The sequence below is a fragment of the Pongo pygmaeus genome, chromosome 16, assembly GCF_028885625.2.
Source record: "Pongo pygmaeus isolate AG05252 chromosome 16, NHGRI_mPonPyg2-v2.0_pri, whole genome shotgun sequence".
Taxonomy (NCBI): Eukaryota; Metazoa; Chordata; class Mammalia; order Primates; family Hominidae; genus Pongo; species Pongo pygmaeus.
Window position 1 is genome coordinate 107,201,945 of NC_072389.2, and position 15,739 is coordinate 107,217,683.

General features: G+C 43.8%; 1 protein-coding gene across 3 annotated transcripts in view; it reads right to left on the bottom strand.

Moving 5' to 3' along the window:
* The window catches only part of PCSK6 (proprotein convertase subtilisin/kexin type 6), a 190,645-nt gene that overhangs the window by 114,922 nt on the left and 59,984 nt on the right, over positions 1 to 15,739 (bottom strand). For all 3 annotated transcript variants that reach the window (XM_054450431.2, XM_054450429.2, XM_054450430.2), the window contains 2 exons: positions 15,253 to 15,329; positions 13,159 to 13,247 (listed from right to left, as the gene is read on the bottom strand). In XM_054450431.2, the coding sequence (XP_054306406.2) occupies positions 13,159 to 13,247; positions 15,253 to 15,329 (166 nt within the window). The remainder of the gene's footprint in view (positions 1 to 13,158; positions 13,248 to 15,252; positions 15,330 to 15,739) is intronic.

The window sequence follows — 15,739 nt, forward strand, 5'->3', positions numbered from 1 at the left end:
AATGTAAAGTTGTTAAAAATAATATGGAGTTAAATTTTTGAATGATCCCAATTCAAGGAGGTGATGACAGACAGAAGATGGCAGAGGAGTGGAGCTATGGTAAGTTTCTTATGTTGCTCAGGCGAAAGAGTTAAGTATTGATTACTGCTAAACACCGTAGAGAAATATAAATCCCAATAACTATGTTTAAAGAGTAACAGAAAAACAGATTTAGAATGTACGAATTTCAACCCATTAGAATGAAAGAAAAGAGAAGAAACTACATCTAACCAGCAAAAGGAAGGTAAAGACAGATTGGTAGACAGATGGACGGACAGATGGATGGATGGATGGATGGATGAATAGATAAAAACAAATACAATAGAAATAAATCCAAAGATATCTGAAATCAGCACGTGTATGAATATAACAAAGTCCTTTAAAGAGACTCTTCAATTGTGTTAAAATATAAATCCAGATACATGCTGCTTATAAAACCAACATTAGAAATAAAGAATATATGAGAAAAAGGATGATAAAATAATTTAGCAACTGTGCTACTTTTATCAATCAAAGTACAGGTGTTATATCAGCCAAAGTACAATTAAAGGGCAAAAATGAGACAGAGAGGATCTTATATTGACGAAGATTCATTATACCTTGTAATGTACCTTGTAAATAGCTATAAAATGTGTACAGCAAAAACGGAAAGAAACTGACACATCTGTAATCATCATGGAAACCAGCATCACTTCTCAGAAATAGATCAGGTAGACAAAAAGTAAGAAAGACTCCAGAACTTCTGAATGAACTTGATAGAACACACAGGTGATAGAGGCTGATGCCTAAAGGTATCAGGCAGGCAGGGTAAATGGCTGAAGCAGCCAGGTCTGTGAAGGCTGACTGCCCTTTGAGTTAGGAGCAATTGTAGCTGACTGCTGCTATTAAGGAATGAGGGCCCAGCACAGCCAGAGCTTCAAAGCTTTCATAGAAAGCCCCAAATCCATATTTTTACATAAAATACTGTGATTTGTAAATGTTTGCTCAAGTTTTCAAAAATACACTTGTGTGAGTCAAACAAAACATGTCTGCAGGCCAAAGGCAGCTTATGGGCTACCAGTTGCAATCCCTAATCTGATACAGATTTTTTTACTCAATGAGCATAGAATAAAAATACTCTTCAAACACTGATATGGTTTGGCTGTGTCCCCACCCAAATCTCAACTAGAATTGAATCTCCCAGAATTCCCACATGTTGTGGGAGGGACTCAGGGGGAGGTAATTGAATCATGGGTGCCAGTCTTTCCTGTGCTATTTTCGTGATAGTGAATAAGTCTCATGAGAACTGATGGGTTTATCACGGGTTTCTGCTTTTGCTTCCTCCTCATTTTTCTCTTGCCACCACCATATAGAAGTGGCTTTCACCTCCCACCATGATTCTGAGGCCTCCCAGCCATGTGGAACTGTAAGTCCAATTAAATCTCTTTTTCTTCCCAGTCTCGAGTATGTCTTTATCAGCAGCATGAAAATGGATAATACAGTAAATTGGTGCCCACAGAGTGGGGCATTGCTGAAAAGATACCCAAAAATGTGGAAGCAACTTTGGAACTGGGTAACAGGCAGAGGCTGGAACACTTTGGACGGCTCAGAAGAAGACAGGAAAATGTGGGAAAGTTTGGAACCTCCTAGAGATCTGTTGAATGGCTTTGACAAAAATGCTGATAGTGATACGAACAATAAGGTCCATCCATGGTCAGGTGGTCTCAGATGGAGATGAGGAACTCACTGGGAACTGGAGCAAAGGTGACTCTTGTTATGTTTTAGCAAAGAGACTGGCAGCATTTTGCCCCTGCCCCAGAGATCTATGGAACTTTGAACTTGAGAAAGATGATTTAGAGTATCTGGCAGGAGAAATTTCTAAGTAGAAAAGCATTTAAAAGGTGACTTGGGGGCTGTTAAAAGCATTCTGTTTTAATAGGGAAGCAGAGAATAAAAGTTCAGAAAATTTGCAGCCTGATGATGCAGTAGAAAAGAAAAACCCATTTTCTGAGGATAAATTCAAGCCAGCTGCAGAAATCTGCATAAGTAACAAGGAACCTAACATTAATCCCCAAGACCACGGGAAAATGTCTCCAGGCCATGTCAGAGACCTTCACAGCAGCCCCTCCCATCAGAGGCCCAGGAGGAAAAAGTGGTTTCATGGGCCACACCCAGGGTCCCCGTACTGTATGCAGCCTAAGGACTTGGTGCACTGTGTCCCAGCCATGCCAGCTGTGGCTGGAAGGAGCCAATGTACAGCTCGGGCTGTGGCTTCAGAGGGTGGGAGACCCAAGCCTTGGCAACTTCCACATGTGTGTTGAGCCTGCAGGTCCACAGAAGTCAAGAAATGAGGTTTGGGAACCTCCACCTAGATTTCAGAAGCTGTAGGGAAACACCTGGATGCCCAGGCAGAAGTTTGCTGCAGGGGTGGGGCCCTCATGAAGAACCTCTGCTAGGGCAGTGCAGAAGGGAACTGTGGGGTCAGAACCCCCACACAGGGTCCCTACCGGGGCACTGCCTAGTGGAGCTGCAAGAAGAGGGCCACCGTCCTCCAGATCCCAGAATGGTAGATCCACTGGCAGCTTATACCATGTGCCTGGAAAAGCTACTATATCTTGTGCTATTCTTGTGATAGTGGATAAGTCTTATGAGATCTGATGGGTTTATCTGGGGTTTCTGCTTTTGCTTCTTCCTCATTTTTCTCTTGCCACCGCCATGTAAGAAGTGCCTTTCACCTCCCGCCATGATTCTGAGGCCTCCCCAGCCATGTGGAACTATAAGTTCAATTAAATCTCCTTTTGTTCCCAGTCTTGGGTATGTCTTTATCAGCAGTGTGAAAACGGACTAACGCAAACACCCACTGGCATATTTACAAAAACTGAACATGTATTAGGACACAAAGATATTCTCCATAAATTCCAAAAGGCAGAAATTATACAGAACATTCTCTGAACCCAATGTAATAAAGTTAAAAATTAACAACAAAAGGAGCATCGGAAAATCTATGCAGTTGAAAAATTTTATAAATCTCTTCTAAGTAATTCCTGGGTTAAAGAGAGAAATCTAAGCTGAAACGTACAATTATTCAGAAATATATAGCAATAAAAGCACCATATAATTAAACTAGTAATAGGTGATGAAAGAAGAATGTATGATTTTTTTTTATTTATTAGAACACATAAAATCCTGAAAATAAAGAACTAAATACACATTCCATTCAAGGAATTAGAACACAACAACAACAAATTTAAAAGCTGAAGTAATTAATAAATAAGGAAAAGCAGAAATTTATGACGTAGAAAACAAAGGAACTCAAAAAAAAAAAAACCACCTAGTTCTCTGCAAGAGCCTGTTTTTTTTATTTTTATTTATACTATTTTTTATAATTTTAACTTTTCCTTTAGATTCAGGGGGTATATGTCCAAATTTATTACATGGGTATATTGTGTGACACTGAGGTGAAAAAACCTATTTTATTAAAAATAGAAATTTTTCATCAATCAAGGGAAAAAAGAGGAGATGTCACAAATAAGATTAGAAACAATTATAACTGTAAACACGGAGGATATATTTTTAAATTATGAGAATATGATATTAAATTTATGTCATATATTTGAAAATCTTGAAAAACTGATGATTTTCTAAGAAGATTTAATTACAAAAATCTCCTCAAGAAGAAACAGAAAACCTGAATAGGTCTAGTCTTTTTGAAAGTCACCATATCCAATCAGACTAGTTAATCAGCTCTACCAACACTTCAGAAATCAGGCACTATCCACAATATATTAACTGTTCCAGAGCACAGTAAAAGAAAGTTTCCTAACTCATTCTACGAGACTGGCATAACTCTGATAAACAAGCTAGGGAGAAACATCACAAAACACAGAAAATGTAATTCTATCCATTTTATAAATAAAGATGTAAAACCATACAGAAGATATCAACAGTTGAATGCAGATGTATTAAAAGAAAAATACTCATGATCAAATGGAACTTATTTCAAAAATGAAAGAAAAAGTCTCCAATTTAGGATTTTTTTTTTTTTTTTTGAAACAAAGTCTTACGGGGCTGGAGTGCAGTGGTGCCATCTTGGCTCACTGCAGCCTTTGTCTCCCAGGTTCAAGCGATTCTCCTGCCTCAGCCTCCTGAGTAGCTGGGATTACAGGTGCCTGCGACCATGCCTGGCTAATTTTTGTATTTTTAGTAGAAATAGGGTTTCAACATTTTGGCCAGGCCGGTCTTGAGCTCCCGACATCAGGTGATCCACCCACTTTGACCTCCCAAGGTGCTGGGATTACAGGCGTAAGCCACTGTGCCTAGCCCAGTTTAGGAAATCTATTAATGTAACTTATTACACTACACAGATTAAACAACAAAGTTGAAAAACAATATAATAATCTCAATAGATACCTTTAAAAATTCAACATCCATTCCTGATTAAATCTCTTAGAAATCTAGGAATATAATAAAATTTTCTCAACTCGATAAAGGGTAACTACAGGGAAGACATTTACAAATGGCATAAAATTAGAAGTATTCCTGTATGTCGGAAATCAAACAGAACCTATAAACCACCACTATTCAACATTCATCAGGAACTCCTACATATTCAAATAGGGCAAGAAAAAGAAATGAAAAAGAAATGAGAGTTATTAATATTAAAGAGATAAAACCACCATTACATTTACAGACAGCTATTATTTAACATCTCTCCAGAAAAGCCAAGAGAATCCAAGGGAAAAACAACAGCACCCACAGAGATCAATAAGGTGACCAGAAACAAAACCCAACATACAAAAATCAATAGCTTTCGTATATCCATTTCAATAATGACCAATTAGAAATATAAATTTTTGAAAACTTAGATATATATCTAATAAGAAATGTATAAAATCGATATGGAGAAAGTGATAAAACTTTAAAAAATGATGTAAAAGACCTGAATAAATAAAAACATACCATGCTCCTGGGTGGGAAGACTCAATATTATAAAGATGTCATTCTCCCCCAATTAATCTATAATTTCCAAGCAATCCCAACCAAAATCCCAAAAGGGCTTTTTTTTTTTTTTTAATGGAACTTGACAAGCAGATTCTCAAGTTCATCGGAAAGAGAAAATGTGCAAGAATAGCCAAGTAATTTTTGAAAAGGAACCATAAGAGAAAATTTGCCCTATCAGTTACCAAAAAAACAAAAACAAAACCCCAAAACTCTCTTAAACTGTAATAATTCAAAGTGTGGTATTGTTAGGGCTTATGAAGGAACTGACTAAGGAAACGTAAGGGCGGACCCAGTGTCCACATGGGGATCTAGGATGTGATGAGGGCCACATGTGGCAATCACCAAGTACTGATTTGGGGGGATCTCTCCTTCATACTACTCACAGAAATAAATTTCATATGGATCAAAAAGCTGAACAGAAAGGCCGGGTGTAGTGGCTCACACCTGTAATCCCAGCACTTTGGGCAGCTGAGGCAGGTGGATCACCTGAGGTCAGGAGTCTGAGATCAGCCTGGTCAACATAGTGAAACACCGTCTTTACATAAAAAATACAAAAAAATTAGCCAGGCACGGTGGTGGGCACCTGTAATCCCAGGTACTCGGGAGGCTGAGGCAGGAGAATCACTTGAACCCAGGAGGTGGAGGTTGCAGTGAGCTGAGATCATGCTACTGCACTCCCACTCCAACCTGGGTGACAGAGTGAGATTCTGTCTCAAAAAAAAAAAAAAAAAAAGCTAAACAGAAAAGAGAAAACCATAAAAGTTTTAAGACCAACTATTGTCCTAAAACGAAGTTTTTCGAGGAAATACAGAATAGCTTTACTGTATTGGGCAAGACCCCAAACTCAACAGTCATGAAGGAACATGGACAAATTTGACATCATAAAACTTTACTTTGTTTTTATGAGATAGGGTCTCACTCTGTCACCCAGCTAGAGTACGATGACGCAATTATGGCTCACCGTGGCCTCGACTTCCTAGGCTTACGTGGTCCTCTCACCTCAGCCTCCCAAGTAGCTGGGACTACAAGCACGTGCCACCATGCCTGGCTAAATTTTTCCAATTGTTTTGTAGAGACAGGGTATCACTATGTTGACCAGGTTGGTCTCAAATTTCTGGGCTCAAAAGGTCTTCCTGCCTCGACCCCCAAAGTGCTGGGATTACAAGTGTGAACCACTATGCCCAGCCCATAAAAACAGATTTTTATTAAAACATTATACATGAAAAGGGGGCACAAATCATCAATGTACAGCTTGACAACTTAATATAAAATTAAAGTATCTCTAAAATGAAAGACATCAGGGACAGTGAACGCACAGGGGTACCCCACTCTCCTCTCTGGAAACAATGAAGATGGCACGTGTCTCTGTGGATTCCTGAGAGTGTAAAATTTCTCCCCAGGGTAGGTGCTAATGCATCTGAAGGCAACACACCTAGGGAAACTGGGGGTTGCAGGAGTTTTCTTTCTTTTTCATTTTTTTATTTTTGAGATGGAGTCTTGCTCTGTTGCTCAGGCTGGAGTGCAGTGGCACGATTTTGGCTCACTGAAACCTCCACCTTACAGGTTCAAGCAATTCTCCTGCCTCAGCCTCCCAGGTAGCTGGGACTAGAGGTCCCTAACACCACACCCAGCTAATTTTTGTATTTTTAGTAGAGACAGGGTTTCACCATGTTGGCAGGTTGTTCTAGAACTCCTGACCTCAGGTGATCTGCGCACCCGCCCCCCTCAAAGTGCTGGGATTACAGGCATGAGCCACCATGCCTGGCTATTTCTTAATATATAATTTGGACAGTTCCTCTGTTTCTTTCATTTGATTTAATTATTTTTATGTGACAACATTTATAAGGAATGCAGTTTTACAAAGAAAATTGGTTAAACTATGTCCACAGGTTTTTTGACACCTTTCTATTCAAAAGGTGCAAGCAAATTTCTCTCCCCTTGAGTGTATTGTTAAACTTAATGATCCATTTCTAATGCACAGAGTATGGCTGAAGAGATGGTGCGTGACTTCTGAGACGACGTCATAAAAGACATTGCTGGTTTGGTTTTGCTTTTTCTCTTGAATCACTTATTATAAAGAAAGCCAGCTACCATGTTATGGGGACACTCAAGCAACCCTTTGGAAAGGTACACATGGTGAGGAATCAGGGACTCCAGCCAACAGCCCCGTAAGTAACCCATCTTGGAAGTGAATCCTCCAGACTCAGTCAAGTCTTCAGACTACAATCACAGCCAACAGCTTGACTGGAACTTCATAAGTGACCCTGAACCAGAAACATTCAGCAAAGCCACTATCTGTGCTGGAAAACAAGTGTTTGTTGTTTTAAGCAGCTATATTTTTAGAATGACTGCCACTCAGCAATAGATAACTAATACAAAATCTAATTGATAAAGAACTATAAACCACAAGTTTTAAGTTCAACAATGACAGAGTTGCTTATATCAGACTAATTCTTCTTATTAAAGATAATAATTATAAACTCTGAAAAAATATTTACTTAGAAAAAATTAACTTTTTAAGAGCATTGAAGAACAACCAAAAAAGGCAGAGGTAGGCAGGGGATTCAATTCTTGACAAACCATACTGGGTATGATCCAAGTTGACATGACTTTTCCTCTTGAGGGAACTTTTCATTTCTTTTGGTGCAGAGAGGCTAGAACTCAAATACTAAGGTACAGTAAAATGTCATCTTATTCTCCAGAGGAGTCAGGGGATAGAGTTTGGGACTGTCAGAGCAGCTGGAAATTGAGAGGAGAAATTTCAGAAAGGAGAGATCTACAGAAGAGAACACATAAACTCCTCACAACCACTTGGCTGAACCCTGAAGTATACATGGGCAACCCACTAAGAAGTCCAGTAGGAAAACAGCAGCTGAGAGGCTGGATGAGCTGAGCAGGTATTTCAGCTGCTGCCCACTACAGGGCAGTCCATCTGGAGTTTGAGACTTGCTAAGTTAGAGGTCTGGGTTTAAACATTTCAGGCTTTCCACTGAAATACCAAAAGGGTCATGGTCTAGGAGTAAAGACTATATGCTGGGGCTAACGGATTTTCCCTAAGGCTATGGGCAAATCAGAAACATTAAAAAAAAGAATAATCAGGTCTCCACAAGCTCACATTTAACCAACTGCTAGAACGAAACTTTTTTTTTTTTTTTGAGATGGAGTCTCACTCTGTTGCCCAGGCTGGAGTGCAGTGGCGCGATCTCAGCTCACTGCAAGCTCTGCCCCCCGGGTTCATGCCATTCTCCTGCCTCAGCCTCCCGAGTAGCTGGGACTACAGGCGCCCGCCACCACGCCTGGCTAATTTTTTGCATTTTTAGTAGAGACGGGGTTTCACTGTGTTAGCCAGGATGGTCTCGATCTCCTGACCTCGTGATCCACCTGCCTCAGCCTCCCAAAGTGCTGGGATTACAGGCGTGAGCCACCGCGCCTGGTCAAGAACAAAACTTCATGATATTCAAAGACAACAGAATCCAGAGTCTCTACAATGTAACAATACCTACCATACAATAAAAAATTACTAGACATATGCAAAGAAAGAGAAATATATGACCCACTGTAAAGAGAAAAATCAGTCATTATAAACATACTCCTAAAATGGCCTAGCTATTGGAATTAAGTGCAAACGACTTTAAAGTATTTCTTACAAACATGTTAAAGAGTCTAGAATAAAAGATAGACATCATGACTGAAGAGATGGAGACACAGGAGGGATTTGGAAAAAGTAAAAAAAGAGTCAAATGGAAATCATAAGACAGAAAAGTAAATATCTGTATTTTTTTTTTTTTTTTTTTTGAGATGGAGTCTTGCTCTGTCACCCAGGCTGGAATGCAGTGGTATGATCTCAGCTCACTGCAACCTGCGCCTCCCAGGTTTAAGCCAATTCTCCTGCCTCAGCCTCCTGCGTAGCTGGGATTACAGGCATGTGCCACCACACCTGGCTGATTTTTGTATTTTTAGTAGAGATGGGGTTTCAGCATGTTGGCCAGGCTGGTCTCGAACTCCTGATCTCAGGTGATCCACTCACCTCAGCCACCCAAACTGCTGAGATTACAGGCGTGAGCCACCACGCCCGGCCCTGAAATTTTTTTTAAAGACCAGACTGAACACAACAAAATGAAGGATTAGTTAACTTGAAGTTCAAAAAAAAAATCCCATTTGAAGCAGAGAAAAAAGGGTTAAAAAAATGAACAGTGCCTCAGTAACCTGTGAGGTATATTAAGCAATCTAACAACTAAAACTGTGCCCACAGAGAGTAGAAAGAAAATGGAACTTAAAAAAATTTGAAGAAATACTGACAATTTTTTTTTCCAAATTTTCTTTAAAAAGAATAACCCACTAAGAACCACAGAAAACCCAAGATGGAATTAATACAAAGAAAACGACACAAAAGAATGTTAGAGCCACAGGCAAAGCACAGATATTTTAAAAAATAACACTATGAAAGCAGCTACAGGGACGGGCCATGGTGGCTCATGCCTGTAATCCCAGCACTTTGGGAGGCTGAGGTGGGAGGATCACTTGAGGCCAGGAGTTTGAGTCCAGCCTGGGCAACATAGCAGTATCTCATCCTACAAGGAAAAAGGTGTGTTTTTTTTTTTTTTAATTAGCTGGGAAAGGTTGTGTTCACCTGCAGTCCCAGACACTTGGGAGGCTCGGGTGGAAGGATCACTTGAGGCCAGGAGTTTAAGGCTGCAGTGAGCTATGATTATGCCACTGCACTCCAACCTGGGTGACAGAGCAAGACCCCATCTCTTAAAAAAAAAAAAAAAGGAGCCATAGGAACAAATCATATTTCTTAAAAGGGAACAACAATAAGGATGGCAATTAACAATCGACTCATCATCGAAAACAATGGATACCAGAAGACAACAGAATAACATCTTTAAAGTGTTGAAAGACAAAAAAAAAAGTTAGGTCATGTTCAGCACAATTTCTTTTAAGAAAAATGAAGAGAAGCCACTTTCAGATAAAATTGGAGAGAATTTTTCACTAGCATACCTGAACCTCAACAAATACCAAAAGAGGTGAGAGATAACCTCAATAAATACCAAAGAGCCTGGAGACAGGCTGAAGATAAATGGAAAGATGGAAATCTGAAGCTAGAAAAAGTAAGGAAGACCAGTCGGTGGAATGGTACACTTGCAGTTAAGTGTATTTCTTTTCATAAGTAGTTTGCAGTCAACTACATGTTTAAAACAAGAATAGAAATGCACTGTGGGTTTATAACATGTGAAGTAAAATATATAAAAACAACAGCACAAACAATGACAGTGATGGTGAATGGAAACAATCTTAGATTTACACATTATATAGAAAGTACACTATTAATTCCAGATAGACTGGGATAAGTTAGGATATGCATGATAACAGGGATATTGTTTAATTAATGCATTGAATATGGTTGAGCACGTGCTGCATGTATAATACTGGATATGCCATTGACAGAGAGACGAAAGAGATGAGGGTCACAGTTCTGGGCCTCTAGGAGCTCAGCATGTCTTTGGAGGGAACCAACAAGGAAGACGGCACAGGACCACCTATTGAAGTTAAAGGGGCAGGTAGGAGCCCCAGGGGTGGCACAGCAGGCACTCCATGAGAGCAGGGCACGAGGGTATGGCTGAGCTTGACGCGGCAGGACTTGACTACCCGTGAGAGTGCTGAGGAGACAATTAGGTCTGCAGCGTGGGGCTGGGGTGAGCATGCCACATAAAGATTGAGGACATGAGGTGGAGCTCACACCTCTCTGGAAGGTAGGTGTGGGGTTGAGGCTGGCCTTGACCCAAGGATCTGGTGATAGCCACTGGCTCCAAAGCTGCTGCAAACAGCTTTAGCCTCTCCACACAGGCAGCTACCCCCCTTCCTCCTGGTTCTCCCTCCAAGCCCACCTCTGGGTGGGGTGCTCTAACACAGCTCCCTCTCTGAGTGTGCTGGCACACAACAGGGAATTTCTCTGGGATGTCCCTGGAGCTGACCATAGAGCTCTTCCTTTTCATGTCTTTATTTTTAGTTGTCACTCAAGAGACTCTAATGCATATCCTAACTTATGCCAGTCTATCTGGAATTAACAGTATACTACTTGCTGTATAATGTATAAATCTAAGACAGAGTGTTTCCATTCACCATGACTGTTACCATTCCTGCTGTTGTTTATATATATATATATATTACTTCATACGTTATAAACTCACAGTGCATTGCTATTATTCTTGTTTTAAACACATGCCAAATTCTATCCCTACATTTGCCAGATCTTGAGGGAGCACCTTCACTTGCAGGACTTAGGGAACGTAGGGAAAGAGTTTGGCAATGAGTGTAGAGCTACCTAACGGTAACGCTGTATTCACTGTGCACCTCATCTGGGAGGATCTGTAAGCATGTTACTTCCACTGAGTCCTCCCCACAATCCATGATGTAGGTGTCACCTACCTGTGTGATCCCAGGGAGTTCTCTAAACCAGCACTTCTCACATTGTCACTTGGAGACAAATCCCCTGCGATCTTGTTATAATGCAGACCTGACTCAGTAGGCCTGGGGTGGGGATTCTGCATTTCTAACGGCTCCCAGAGGATGCCATGCTCAAAGTCTAGGGACTTGGGGGAGCAAGGCTCAAGCAACTCCAAAGGTGGAGTCCACCCCTCACTCAAAGCAACACAAATGGTTTTTATTCTCCCACTGAGAGTCTCAGCAAGAGGGAAGGAGGAGCTCAGCTATCCCCTGCAGACTTAGCCCACACCGATGGTTTCACACACGGTATCTGACTTCATCTTCATAACAAAACTGGGGAGGCAGCTGCCTCATGGTCATTTCACCCCACAGGTAAAGAAACCTTGGCTCAGAGAGGTTATGTAAGTTGTCCAAGGACACACAGTCAGTGAGTGGTGGGAATATGGAACTGGCACCCAGGTTGGCCCGATTCTACAGATCCTGGAGAGACGTCTCAGGGCTCTGCGCTCATCATCAAAGCCTCCAGGGAGAACTTATATATCTCAGTTTGCAAGAACTATCCACAAAGGAGCAAGGCCAGTTGACAGAGTCTCCTGATTTGTTCTGCAGAACGCGCCCTTGGGGGTTAATTCTGTTATAAAATGAAAATCCAAGCCACTTTCAGGATTTCCATGGGAAAAGGCAGGCAGAGTCCTAATTAAGTAAAAGCTAAGAACCCTCTTTTCAAAACACAAGAAATTCCCCCAAGGACTGGTGATCCAGGGAACCCTGGCCCAACCTCCCTGCCTGGTACTGCTCATAAGTGGAGCCAAAGCAGCTGCAGCCACCCTCACCAAGGCTCAGTGGCAGGACGGCAGTGCCCCGGGAAGTGGTTTCCCACTGCAGCCACCTGAGTGAGCAGGAGCACCTTCGGACTGAGAGGCAGACAGGCCTCCTGGGTGAGGCCGCAGTCCCTGGAGGCTCTCTGGCACTCTTCTCTGCTGCCCCCACTTGCTCAGTTCCCAGGTCAGTGACATGCACCTAGAGGGGCCTTCAGAGCACTTGGTGACTGAGCTGTCACATTGCCGGGCTCCCGTGGGGAACAGAAAGACATTCAACACTTTACTCCAAAGTCTCATCCTAGCAAGGGCAGCTTGATTGACCGGTGTGAGAAGCTAAATGGCAAGACCAGATGCACGCAGGATCAGGGGCAGCTGCTGCTCCGTAAAGGGACCAAGAAGAGCTGACTCCCTGGTGAATGAGATGGGGGACAGCTGGATCCAGGGAGCACTTCACAGAACAGAACGGGCATGAGCTGCCATAAGGCACAGGCGGACAGGGCCAAGTGGAAAGACAGGGGGAGGCGGGGAAGGGAATGGTTCAAGCCCATGCATAAATCGGGAAGACCAGATGTGTCTAAGGGACACTATGACAAATGTCCTCTAAGGCCAGAGCAGTGGCAGGAGAAGTGGGCCAGCAGGCTTCAGTGGGAGTCGGAACCCAGGGAAGGCTCTGGTCCCAGGTAAAAGCTGTGACTCTGTCTGGGAAGTGACAGGGAGCCACTGAAGCTATGGGCACTGCTGCGTCTGGCCCAGGGGTCTGCTGACATGGCCAAAGCCAACAAACAGGAGGCTGCTGAGACCAGCGGACAGGGAGCTCCCAGCTGCCCCGCCCCAGGCCCCTTGGCTCGCAGGCTGCCGCGCCCGGTCTTACCTCCTATTTTGGCATTGTACGCTATGCCCACAATGCAGTAAGAGTTGTTTGCTGAAGCAGCAACTTCTCCCGCACAACGAGTGCCGTGTCTGAAACAAAGGAAAAAACCAAGTGAGGACGCAGCCCAGCAAGTTTCAGCGAATTCAGTGCATGGCTCAGTTCAATGCAACAAGAGAGTCAGTTGTCCAAAGCCCAGAGATGTCATTAAAGCCCATTTCCTGCATCCCCTCTCATCACCAACCCCACTCTGGGAGAAGGCACCAAGTCAGCCTGGGTATAGCCCTTCCTGGCATCCTGAATGTGGCAAGTGCTCACTCATGGTCACCTCTTCCCGGATGCCTCCCTGACCCCCATGTGGAAGGAAGGTGCCTGCCCCAGTGCCCGTGGCCCTATACCTTCCTCCTCCCAGCACGTGTAGTTGGCACGTGGCCACTGCTGTGTAGGGTGGGTGCCGCGCCACCTCAGCCTCATGTCTCCTGTGGCTGGCAGCATGGACACCTGCTGCCTGGCAGGATGAAAGAAGGAACAGTTTGGTGCTGATGTCACCTGCCTCATCCCCTATGCACCTACAACACCATGCTCACCCTGAGGCAGCCCTTCCTGTGCTTCTGAGGCCATTTAAGCTGGAGCTGAGGAAGAACGCTCCAAATTAAACACTCAGCAGCTGGGGGACTATGAAGAAATGACCAGAAAAACAAATTGCGTTTTCCTCAGTAACGACCCCATTCTCTGATGTGCCACGTCGGGTCAATTCCTCCAGCGGGGGCCAAAATAGGAGCAACTTGAAATAGCACATCTTTGAGAAGAGTCCACAGAGGATGGGAATCATTGATTCAAATTTAAAGCTGCCTTTAAAAACCACCCCAGGCAGCAGCCCTTTGGAAGAGAGTCATCTGTCCTTCCCTGGAAGCCACACAGCTTCAAGGCCAGCGCTGTTCCCAGGGTCACAGAGCTGGATGGACGGCTCAGGATGGGATTGAACCCTACCCTTCAAGGGTCACTGAGTGGTATGTGGATCATTCCTCCTTTGCCCCAGGCATCCTCACTGGCAGCAGGAAGGGCACCTTGGGACGTGCATGAGACTGGGCTGTTGCAGGCTCCCGGGAGCTCTGCAGCCTGCTGTGTGGAACTCCAGTGGCCGAGGCTTCCTGCACAGCACTGCCTGTGCTCCCGTTTGTGAATCTCAGAATCAAAGCAACCACAAACTAAAAGACTATAATTGGGAGACGCCCCTCAGCAAGAATCTTGTCAACAGTGGGGAGGAAGAAAAAGCTTTTATTATTTCCCTCTAAATATTTTTAGAGCAATGGTAAGAGCTCAGGGTATGGGGCATGCTGATGGAGAAAGGAAAGAGACAGCAAATGAACTCCCAGGACTGAGCCCAAGGCTGCCGTTTACACTGCAAAGTCACCTGGGCTCTCCGGACCCCACTGCCTCCACTTGCAAAATGACAGTGACACAAAAACGCCCACCATTTCGGGAGAATCTGCTGGGTGCATTCCTCAGGCATCATCTCACTGATCCCTCATGTAGCCCTGTGAGGTAGGGGACATCACTGGCCTGGACGAGCCTCTAAGACACCAAGACATGAAGTTTCAACCAGCTCACCCAGCATGCACGCAGCCAGTAAGCGGGAGAGCTGGGATCTGAACCTGGGTCTATCCAGCATTACTCATGCCCCTTCCACCTCATTCCTAAGGTCACAGAGTCACAAAAGCTCAGCATGTGACGTGTGTGCTCAAATAGAACAAACTGCTGTCTTCACACAGCAGGTCACGGAGGCCGTTAGACTTCAGGGTTTCTCTTTTAAAACATTTCAAGAAAGTTGGAAACAGGAATGATGTCAAACACCCATTTCCAGCTGCCTGGCAGCGGTGACACCCCAGAGGAACAGGCTAACTCCACAGAAGCTGGCCGTGCCCGAGGGCCGTGCCTGGCATGGCCTGTGACTCCTGGATAAGCCTGCCTCGCGCCCAGGCAGGGAAGATATGCCGGCAGCCACCGCCTCTCCGGCTGCCTCGCACACACATTCAATAGCGACTCTGCAGGGAGGGAAGAGAAGCTGGGGAGACGAGGCGAGGCGAGGCGACGTACTTATTTTCATTGCTGGCATCGTATCGTGGAGATGGGTCGTAATCATTGCCGTTCACATCATAGCTGGCGTAGGAATCCTAAGAAATGGAACCTTGGTGAGTGAGGAGAAATGGCGTGGCATATGACAGCTCTGTTTTAAACGGATTTTACGTTCCGTTGGCAAATAGAGAAACCACACACCGGGTTCCTCTCTTACTATAGCTATAATCTCATATACGTTTTTATCGTGGTAAAATATACGTGACAGGAAATATACCACCTTAACCTTTCTCGAGTGTACGGTTCAGTGGCATTAAGTGCATTCGTAGTGTTGTGCGACCATCGCTGCTACCCATCTCCGGAACTCTTTTCAACCTGCAAAACCCCACACCCACTAAGCACTAACTCCCCATTCCTCTCTCCCAGGGCCTGGCAACCCCCACTCCACCTTCTTGTCTAAGATTTTGGCTACTCGGAGTCACTCGTGTAAGTGGAATCATGCAGTATT